Raw genomic sequence first — 11066 nt, 5'->3', positions numbered from 1 at the left:
TCTCATACGGTAATGTCTGAAAATTATTTCATTGTTTCAACTGTAAATCAAAATTAATTTTGTTACATTTTAAATCAATCATACGACTTGTGTACTAAGTATCTTGATAGAATGAAGAAACAAATGGCGGCTGAGAATTGTTTGTTTACTTTTGTACAGTCACTGTCAAAAGTAAAAATAAAGTATTCTGGCAAACTGGCAACATTGCAAAGCTAGAGAGAGATAGTGCTATCTGTTGTATCATAGAAAAGGACAGCAACAGTATTGTCAATCGAACATTGCCATTATAACGTGGACCTCACTTATTTTATAGATAATTTGAAGCTCGCAGTACTGAGGCACTCAGTCAAAAATTCACATCGAACTTGAATACTTGAAGTCGGGGAACCTCTGGCCCGGGTTGACCCATGGTTGATATCCCATAACTTGAGAAATAATGAACATTGAAGTAAACTAATTGTGTTTACAATTTCTTACTAAAAAATCATATTAATTTCTTAGTTTTCAAGTGAAATTGAGCTTGTTGAGTTGAGTTTTCAATTCTTGTTATCTATGTTTTGTTTTTACATTGTGGATTGGCTACTTTCATGATAGTGGATTGTGTAAATGTAAAATAATACAAATTTGAAGCTAGTGTAGCCTAACCTAATCACGCGCATAGGTAGTGTGTTATTGAACTTGAAAATGAATTAGTTATTTTTTGGAGTTCAAACATTATGTAGTCAGTAGCCTAGTTGATAATAGTATCTGGATATTTTAAATTCGATTACATCTCTCTAAAAATTAAACTTGTTCTTATCTTAACCCACTTGTCGGCTACTTTGAACTCTAACTTGATTATCATGTCTAAAAAAGTAACTTATTTCTATGACCCGGATGTTGGTAACTTTCATTACGGACCTGGTCATCCTATGAAACCTCATAGATTAGCTGTAATAAATAGTCTTGTGCTTAGTTATGGACTACATAAGAAAATGCAAATCTATAGACCTTATCGCGCCAGCACCCATGATATGTGCAGATTTCATTCCGACGACTACATTGAATTTCTGCAAAGAGTCAGTCCTCATAATATACAAAGCTTTACTAAGTTTCTTACTACATACAATGTAGGTGATGATTGTCCTGTTTTTGAAGGACTTTTTGATTTTTGCTCAATGTATACCGGTGCATCACTTGATGGAGCGATGAGGCTGAATAACAAATCTTGCGATATTGCAATCAACTGGTCTGGAGGCTTACATCATGCGAAGAAGTTTGAAGCATCAGGATTTTGTTACGTGAATGATATAGTTATTGCTATTTTAGAACTACTCAAATATCATGCAAGAGTTCTGTACATAGACATTGACGTTCATCATGGAGATGGTGTTCAGGAGGCGTTTTACTTGACAGACAGAGTTATGACTGTATCTTTCCACAAGTATGGCAACTACTTTTTCCCTGGAACTGGTGATATCAATGAAATCGGCGCGGAAAGTGGTAAATACTACACTGTTAATGTTCCATTGAAAGAGGGCATTGACGATCCAAGTTATTTCCAGGTATTCAAGCCTGTGATTCAGGATATAATGGACTTTTTCCAGCCCTCAGCAATCGTTCTACAATGTGGTGCGGATTCTTTGGATAATGACCGACTGGGTTGTTTCAGTTTGAGTACAAGAGGGCATGGGGATTGTGTAAAATTTGTCAAGGATTTAAATGTGCCGCTTTTGGTGGTTGGTGGAGGGGGTTATACCCTGCGCAATGTGGCGAGATGTTGGACTTATGAAACGTCACTCTTGGTTGACGAGCAGATCAGTGAAGAATTGCCGTACACTAAGTATCTGGAGTACTTCTCTTCTGAGCTGACTCTACATCCAGCAGTTATCAACAGACATATGAACGCAAACAGTAAACAGTATTTAGAAACGGTGGTGAAACATGTACATGATAACCTGAAGATGTTGCATAATTCTCCGAGTGTGATGATGCATGATGTGCCGGGAGACGCGATTCCGTCCGAGGAGGCCGCTCTTCTGGACGATTTGGACCCGGATGTGAGGTGTCCGCAAATGGAGGAAGACAATCGAATCGAAGCACCCAATGAGTTCTATGATGGCGACAAAGACCACGATTCAGGCATTGACAATATTCTCCCCTAATTCATTCAAAAGGTGAGTTGCATTGTTTTGCTGGTACAATACTATAATGCCATTATACATGTACGTCTTATACGGATTTAACTTATTGTATAAACTGATGCTGGCTTTCAGTTTGTGCAAAATGTTCCATGCTTTATGCCTATGTTAAAAGAAGACTGACGGCAATTAATAAATTGTAATTACTCGAATAATTTATGTTATTGATTACTTAATTTAATAACCGCTTTGGGGAGCGGTTGACTCAGTGGTCGAGCTGATAAGCTATAGCTTAGATAAGTTCTGCTTAGAATCATGCGCCTGTTACTCCCGTTGAAACGGTGACCCTTGAGCCAACTCCTCTGATTATGATTCATAAAATCGCTCTCCGGTTGTTCGGAACCCACCAAAAACTATGGGTCCATCTATCTCTAATTATCAACCGCCTCATTACCCACGCACAAGCCTAGAGCTCATGTGGACATCACTCCCAGAAAAAAAAAATAGGTTACAAATTTTAGATTTACAAATAGATTCTTCTTACACTAACACAGTCAAATTTTTACATTACAATTTTTCACATTTTTTACATTATAGGCCTACACTCAATCTGGAATCCCCAAGCATAGACAACGATATCAAGTATAGTGTTATTTAACTGTGTTTGCAACCCAGTATCAGTATTTTGAGTATTACTGTATTCAGTTTTTTCAGCAAATAATTGCCTTCAATGTTAATGCTTCTATGCTCTTTTTGTAGTGGGCACACATTTAGACTTGTATACACGTAAGACGATTTATATGGGATCCTTTTTTTAATATATTTCAAGACGTTTTGAAGACTTTGGAAGACTAACGTCAACAATACCTTTATTTTAAATTTTATAATCATCCAACAGAAATGGAATTTTGACAATAATTTTACTTGCCAATTTGTCAAGTAAGAGAATCTCTTCCAACTGTACAATTCCTCATACAATCTTGATTTAGTTATACGTTCATGATTTTCGTGCATGTCTTGTCTGGTTCTTGTATCTCATACTAGTCCTTCATACTGCTATATGACCAGTAAAATTCCACTGGAAAATATCACCCCCTCTGCCTGCTTTTTCAAGTCTGGCGAATTATTTTATTCATCATAGAAATCAATATTTTTGTGAATAGACGTATTTAATATAATCAAGGTACAAAATAAATTAAAATAACTAATACTATCCCCTATATTCTATTTATTACTTATTATTTTGTTGTTACTTGATGTTGATAGTTTAACTATAAACTATTCAACTACCGTACCTTATTTTAAATGTTATTTTAAAATAACATGATTTTTTATCAATTTAAATCATCGCAATTCATTTTTTTTATATATATTGAAGAAATTTAATCAAAATTCAAACCAATATTCATATATTTTTTCTATTATTTTATATTTAGTACAAGATATAATTTAAAGATTGACTTCAAAGTAACAAGAGAACATTATGAAAATTAACATAATACTATTTTAATGTACTTATTTTCAATAATGAAACACTCTCCAAGTTAAAAATGATATTCTCTAAATAGTATGTTGCTTATTGTTCTAGGTATTGCATTAATCAAAATAATCATTCTGGTAGGCTACTTGAATTTCAATTAAATTAAGTAATTCAAAGATAACATTCATTTTTTATAAAAATCATAACGGTTTTTGAAATATGAAATTACAATATTATTGTTCATTTGCATGATTTTCTTTATATAACTGTGAGTTATTATATTTCTGTGTTCACTAATCGAAAGGTGTTATAAAATTATCAGACAATCGTAGGAAGTTATCACGAAAACACTTACAGGTTTCCAAATCATTATTAAAGATTCACTAGTATTTTACTATTATGGTCGAGTGTAGTGTACAGGCATCGGATAAGATTTACGAAAAGACCTCAATCTCAGTTTCATCTAATGCTATGCTGTTGGTGAACAAAATGAGGGGGATCTAAATGTAGAATTGAATAGCCTTCTCATAGAGGAAGTTGAGAACCAGAAAGCTATCTTAGGAATGCTTAAAGAGGATTTAGAACAGGCTAGGAAGGAAATTGTAAATTGAAAAATAATATTTTGGAGAGAGATGAAGAAATAGTTGACCTCAAGCGTAATACTCCGGTTTTCCAGTTAGAACCTACTAACAGGAGAAATAAATTAAGAAATAGTCTGCCTAGCAATTTTAACGTCAAGTTACGTAATTTTTACCAGCCTCTACAAGTAAATGAGGAGGATATAGATGCAAATATTGCTGCAATGGCTGAAGAGATTGCTACCTCAAAACGCAAACGACCTCACAATAAAAAAATGCACCAGAGTTGGTAAAAAACAATCTCCCTAAAAATAGGCTCAATACAACAAAGAAGATACTGTTGGTATCTGATAGTCATGGAAGGAATTTAACGTTGCATTTGAATGGTAGATTGAAACACTCCTATGAATGTATTGGTTTTGTAAGTCCTGGCGCTAGGACTGAACAGATGTTATGCCATGATAATATATCCGGTAAAATTGCAGATAATGATATTCTAATTATATTGTGCGGCGCTAACGATGTTGCAAGAAACGAGGCAGAAAAGGCACTAACGGGCATCGAGGAGACGATTAATCGATTTCAAAATAATAAAATTGTCTTAGTGGATGTTTAATTTAGTGATTAATTTTCAATTAATAGTTTCTCTTTTGTTATGGACTGTTTGTACAGAACACCCCAACATTGTTTCTTAGATTCTTTTTTAGAAAAACTTGAAATATTGCTTGAAATACTGTGCAGGAAATACAAAAATGTTGTACTAGCTGGTGACATAAATATTAATGTAGCCTAATAGAAAAGAATAATGTTTACTACAAGTTCAGAAATATTCTAAAAATGTATGTAATTTAAGGTCGATTTTCCAACTAGAATAACTACAACCTCTGTAACTGCCATTGATAATTTTATTACAAATATTTGTGATGAGAACTTGAAAGTGTCAGGCATTATAACCCATATATCAGATCATGATGCTCAGCTATTTGAAATTCTTAATGTTAGTAACTTTAATTCCAATATATTTTTCAAAGATTTAGAGAGCGTCATTTGGATGGATGTTTATCAATCTTCCGTAAGTGATAAGTATAATGTATTTATTTCAATTGTTTAATATTATTTCAACATTAATTTTCCAATGCTATTTATGAATGAGAAGGAAACAAATAAGGATACATATTCGAGCAGCGAGGTCATTAGGAAAAAGAGAGACTTATTAGAGCTTGAAAGAGTATTTAGAAATACAAAGAGTGATGATTTAAAAGATCAAATTAAAACTAGAAAGATATATTTGAGACATGAAATAGCAATTAATAAACAAAAAGTCTTTGACAAAAAAGTCCACAATGCAAGAAATAAAAATAGTTATCTGGAAGATTGTTAACGATAATGTTGGTAAAAACTCAAATTTAAGTGTTATAGATAATGGAATTCATGTAACAACCCTATTACTATTAGTAATATCTTTAATGATTTCTTTGATAAAGCAGTAAATAAGTTTGTCATACCAAATATTCCTGATAGATGTGAACCTGTTGGAACCCCGATTTATCCAAACTGTCAATCCACACTGAGATTCAGATTCAAAACTATTTCAGAATATGAGTTAGTAAAAATAATAATGTCATTTGAAAATAAACTTTCTTCAGGGCCAGATGACATCCCAATTACAATAGTTAAAAAAGTCTTGCCGGCAATAATTAAACCCCTGACTCATATAATAAATTCCTCCTTGATATTGGGCCATTTTCCAAACATTTTAAAGGTAGCCAGGGTTTTTCCAATATTTAAGAAGGGTGATGTCAGAGAACCTGCTTGTTATAGGCCAGTATCTATTTTATCGGTATTTTCTAAAATTATTGAATGTGCAGCTAATATTTAGAAACAAATAACATTTTGGACAAAGAGCAGCATGGGTTTCGCTCTAAAAAGTCCACGATAACTGCTGGAGTCGAATTCATTAACTCTATTGTAAATGCAATCGACAAAGGGGAGAAAATTGATGGCATATTCTTAGATATGACTCGTGCTTTTGACAGTGTGAGGCATAATGTTTTGATAGATACGTTGAAAACTCTAAGTTTAAATGGAATGGAACAGACATGTTTTGCATCGTACCTGAAGGACAGGCAACAATTTGTTGAGATAGAGCATATTGAAGAGACGCATGCGTTGCAATATAAAATCAGATACCGCTCTGACCTGAGGAGTCTGAAATATGGTGTCCCTCAAGGCTCAATATTGGGTCCTTTATTGTTCCTGTGCTAAATCAAAGGGTTGCCTGGGGTGGTCCAGGGGAAAGCTGCTGTTTTTCTTTATGCTGATGATGCAAACATCATTTTCTCGGGTGAATCTATTGAAGAGATTGAAGCAGCATCCGCTGTTGGCTTGTATTCCATTAATAAATTTCTAAATAATAGGAATCTTCTTTTAAACGCCAGCAAGTCCATTGTAGTACCTTTTTCAACAAGGCATAGAATTAATCATTGGTCCCCAAATGTTGAAATAAATGGCGAAACCTTAGAACTAGTGGATGGCACAAAATTCTTAGGCCTTGATATTGATAGCAGCTTATCATGGGATAAGCATGTTTCTCAGGTTTTTTTGCTTTGCGGCAATTGACAGATATCTGCAGTATACAGACAATGAAATCCCTGTACCACTCTTTAATACATTCTCATCTGGCATACGGACTTGCTATCTATGGAAGTACAACCAAGAGTAACCTTGATAAGATACTATTACAACAAAAAAGAGCTCTCAGAATAATAATGAAGTTAAAAAGATTAGACTCAGTAAAACTCGTTTTTCCACAGTTTGGAATCTTAACAATCTGTGGGCAATATATTTTTGACGTAGTCATGTACTTTAAAAATACTCGTCAACAGAATCACGAAACGAAACACATGGCTACAACACCAGATTTGGAAGGATCGAGGAGAGGCATAGATTGGATTTCTTTAAGAAAAAACACTTTTTATGGGGAGAAAATTTTTCAATATACTTCCTAGAGAGTTGAAAGTAAAAGAGGAGGTTGAATACCTAAAAAAAAAATTAGAGGAATATTTGGTGGGACTATCCCTATACTCTTTACAGGAGTATGTCAATTTGACTGCAAGATTTTAGAATCTTGTTTTTTATCAAAATTTTTGACTTCTGTATGTGCTAAGGATGATTTTGTGACGATATTAATAATTCTTGTTGTAATTTGACACTGTTCAGATGTATTTTGTGTATTTTGATTAATAAAGAAATTTTCAATTCAATAAGTTTTCAGACATAGTAAACATTGTATTGTTTACATAGTAAACATTGTATACATAGTAAAGTCAGAACCCAATTCATAATGATGAACGAAAATCTGTTTTGTATCGTGACTAGAACTATTTGATAGGACACAACAAATATTACTATTAATGAGCTAATAATTTTATCTTGTGAATCAAGCTAATTTTTAACTTTATCAATTTTTTTTGTGTAATGAGCTATTTTTTTAACTTGTGATTGTCATTTTTCAGTTCAAACTAAGGACTTCAAGCCAGACAATGAGAAATTTACTTCTGGATCATCTGAATTTATGAGATGCTTCATTAGAGGTTTATTCATTTGAATTCGAGAGATTAATTTACTCAAAAATATTATTTTAATGTCCACTGAACTGTAAAAGAACTATACTAGTATTAGAGAAAGAAAAAAACTTTCGTTCATAACATGATAGAAAAATGTATTTCTACAGAATTATATTATACAATACATTATTCTATTATACTTACAGTATAGCATCATACAATTTTTATATCCGTATATTTAGACTATCTTATAGGCTATCCCTTGAAATAAGACATAATAAATTTTGTCAATAATTGAACATGGAATATCTACAGTTTCATCTGCCTCAATTTTTTAATTTTATGGCATTGTTATTATTATTATTAGCCAGACTATAATATTTCTATCCACATTTGCAATTGGAATTTTTATTGTAGGACTTGGATTTGAATGTGGTTACTTTCTAACGAAACAGCAATATGGTATTTAAAAGTTTCCCCTGCTGGTTTGAAACCCACCTACGGCTGGACAGGTTTCGCTTATCCTTCCCATTACTCACCCACAAGCCTGGAGCTTGTGAAATTATAAATTTGCTAATTTGCTAATTTATAATTTTATAAATTTGGAAAGTTTGTTAAATACAGTAGGATTTTATTGTTGCTCTAATTTAAAAAGACGTGACATTTTTTAAAATATCTTACAAGATTGTTATAAGTCAATTCGGTGATTATACTCTATCTATTTTCTGTATTGTATCATTCAACCAAGAGTAAAAACGCTGTATCAAAACATCCATGGAACTTCTAATAAATTATAGATGAATATTGAATTCAATTGATATCAATAATGAACGGTTTAGAAAGAAATTACTATGATGAAAGCAAATTAACTTAATATGTTGGATCTGTAAAAAATAAATAATATTTTTTCATTTTTCTGCGGTTGAATGCAGCAAAACAAAGGAGACGCTTGAAAAAGGCCCCAAGATGTTGCCTCCAGGTGTATTTAACAAAGGACATCACTAGTACAACTATAAAAATAGCTTGCCATTCTTGCTCATATCACATGAAAAATAAATGTGAAATTGAAAAATATTCAATTCATTTGTAAAACAAAAATAATAGTATAATCTTTCTTTTTTATCACAAATAAAAGCATTATTTCACCGTAATTGAGTTATTTGATTTTTTGTCTTGTTAAAACTTGAAAAAAAATGTCCAATGTGGAAAATGCTATTCTTATCATTCGCATGTTAGGAAAAAATATAACATTCAACTCAATGTTTCAAGAATATCTCAACATCAAGGATTCTTGGGAAATCAAACAGGTATTATTGAATCAATATGATATGACATACGCCTATGATATGAATACGATATGGTTATCAATAGAATAATCAAAAATAACATAAATCCAACATACGCCTACTAAGATTACTACAGTATATTTGAAAACAAGGGACACCTAGTTGGAAGAATATAGAATGAGGAAGATATTCTCTTTTTTTAGCTATTGGGAAATCAATAGCATTGTGACTGAATATTATCATAGAGAAACAATAGCGTAAGAACAAACAACTTATGCTATCGTTTCTCTATGATAATATGTTCTATATATATTTTTTAAATATCAACACAATTTAAATAACTTGTCCCGGCTAGATAGGCAATAATCAATAAGTCTCAAGATATTGTAAATATATTTTCAAATGGTTTGAGTTTATCTAACAATGATGTTTTCATAATAATCATTATTTGTAATAGGATATTCTAGGACAGTGGTCGCCAAACAGTCAATCGCGAGCTACTGATAGCTCGTGGGGTAGTTTTTGGTAGCTCACAGAAATACTTGGGTTGGCAACATTGGTTGCCTCAAGGAAAAATATTCAAATACTATTCAATTGCATTGAGGTTGAAAGCTATGTTCAGCTCTATCTACGTGTTCTAAGCTTCTTTTTGAAGTATGAAATTCATAAAAAATCTATATAGGAATAGACTGACTGATGAACAAAATTCATGATGATCAAAAAGAGTTCCACTGCTCTCATTGAAATGCACATTTCAACTTTTGTTATACTTTTTGCTATGAGATAAGTAGATTTCAACACTAGAAATGTATCTTTATAGGCAATAAAGGTGTGAAAACTTTGGATACCATACTTTTTTCAGTCTAATATTTCTTGGTTCTCTCGAGTTATTTTTGGTAAATTGAATAACTTTTCTAAAAATTGATATTTTCTGAAAATTTTTGTTTTACTAGATCAACAATACCTAGGAAGAATCCATCCTCTAAATCTCATGGATTTATCTCTTACCGAATTTGAAATTTTCTGTCCCAACAATTTAAACTTTAGGCGCTCATATCTCAAAAAGTAATGATCAGAAAAAATGTTCTCCTGAGAAAACTTTTTCATTTCGATAGCTTGATGATATACAAATCGAAAAACTTCGAAAAATATCACGAGTAGGAAGTTTATTTTTAGCCTTTGCACAGCCTTAATGAATGTTGAACCAGCCATATGACTTCACAATAGCCAGACCCGATTCCGTCAATCGCTCCACCTGCCTACAATCTCGTCCGGTGAAAACCAAGGCAGTATCATCGGCAAAAGATATAGTAGTACAGTTATTAATATTTATTTTTAAAAGATCATTAATGTATATCAAAAATAATATCGGTGAGAGGACTGTACCCTGGGGAAGGCCAAACCCAGTCAATGTCATTAAACTTGTTTTTTCATTTAGAGTGCGTAGGTACCTGAGATCTATTTTGCAAGTAGCTTTCAAATAATTTTAGAACTGTTCCTCTAAAACCTATACTTTCCAACTTATTCAGAAGGGACCTGTGAGGGATGTTATCATAGGCTTTTGCTAAATCCAGGAATACTGCTAAAGTTTTTTTGTTGCTCTGAAAGTTATCTGTAATTATCCGAACTAAATTTGTCAAAGCATCCTCAGTTGATTTGCCCTCTTGGAAACCGAATTGATTCTCAGCTAAAAATTTATATTTATTAACATTAAGGTATACTATCAATCGTCGTTTTATAAGTTTTTCAAATATTTTAGATTACTTATCAAACTGATTGGGCGATAGTTTTCGGGAGCCTTTCTGTTACCTGATTTGAATAGAGGAACTATTTTTGCTATCTTGAAATGAGAAGGAAAATGACCCAATTCAAAACATTTGTTGAATAACACTGACAATGGTTTCGCTATAATATCAGCAATATTCTTCAAACATACATTACCTAGTCCATCCACCTCCGGGGACGAGCCAGATTTCAAGTTTCTGATGATAACTATAATATCTCATCGGAGCTCGTTGGACGCATGAAGAAGGAAT

The 11066-nt window shown here is 32.6% G+C and overlaps 1 protein-coding gene and 1 long non-coding RNA gene across 2 annotated transcripts; one reads left to right on the top strand and one right to left on the bottom strand.

Annotated features, from left to right (window-relative positions):
• Positions 1-237: 237 nt before the first annotated feature.
• LOC111060155 (histone deacetylase 3) lies at positions 238-9791 on the top strand. The gene is made up of 2 exons (XM_022347804.2): positions 238-2156; positions 7694-9791. The coding sequence occupies exon 1, from the start codon at positions 843-845 to the stop codon at positions 2142-2144; it is 1302 nt and encodes a 433-aa protein (XP_022203496.1). The 5' UTR covers positions 238-842; the 3' UTR covers positions 2145-2156; positions 7694-9791.
• LOC120354474 lies at positions 6782-7080 on the bottom strand. The gene is made up of 2 exons (XR_005573050.1): positions 6902-7080; positions 6782-6839 (listed from the first exon to the last, which is right to left on the bottom strand). It is a non-coding gene; the product is annotated as an uncharacterized LOC120354474 (long non-coding RNA).
• Positions 9792-11066: the final 1275 nt, after the last annotated feature.

This window comes from Nilaparvata lugens, chromosome X, assembly GCF_014356525.2.
Source record: "Nilaparvata lugens isolate BPH chromosome X, ASM1435652v1, whole genome shotgun sequence".
Classification (NCBI taxonomy): domain Eukaryota; kingdom Metazoa; phylum Arthropoda; class Insecta; order Hemiptera; family Delphacidae; genus Nilaparvata; species Nilaparvata lugens.
Note: the sequence above shows the minus strand (reverse complement) of the source record. Positions and strands in the feature narration are given on the sequence as shown.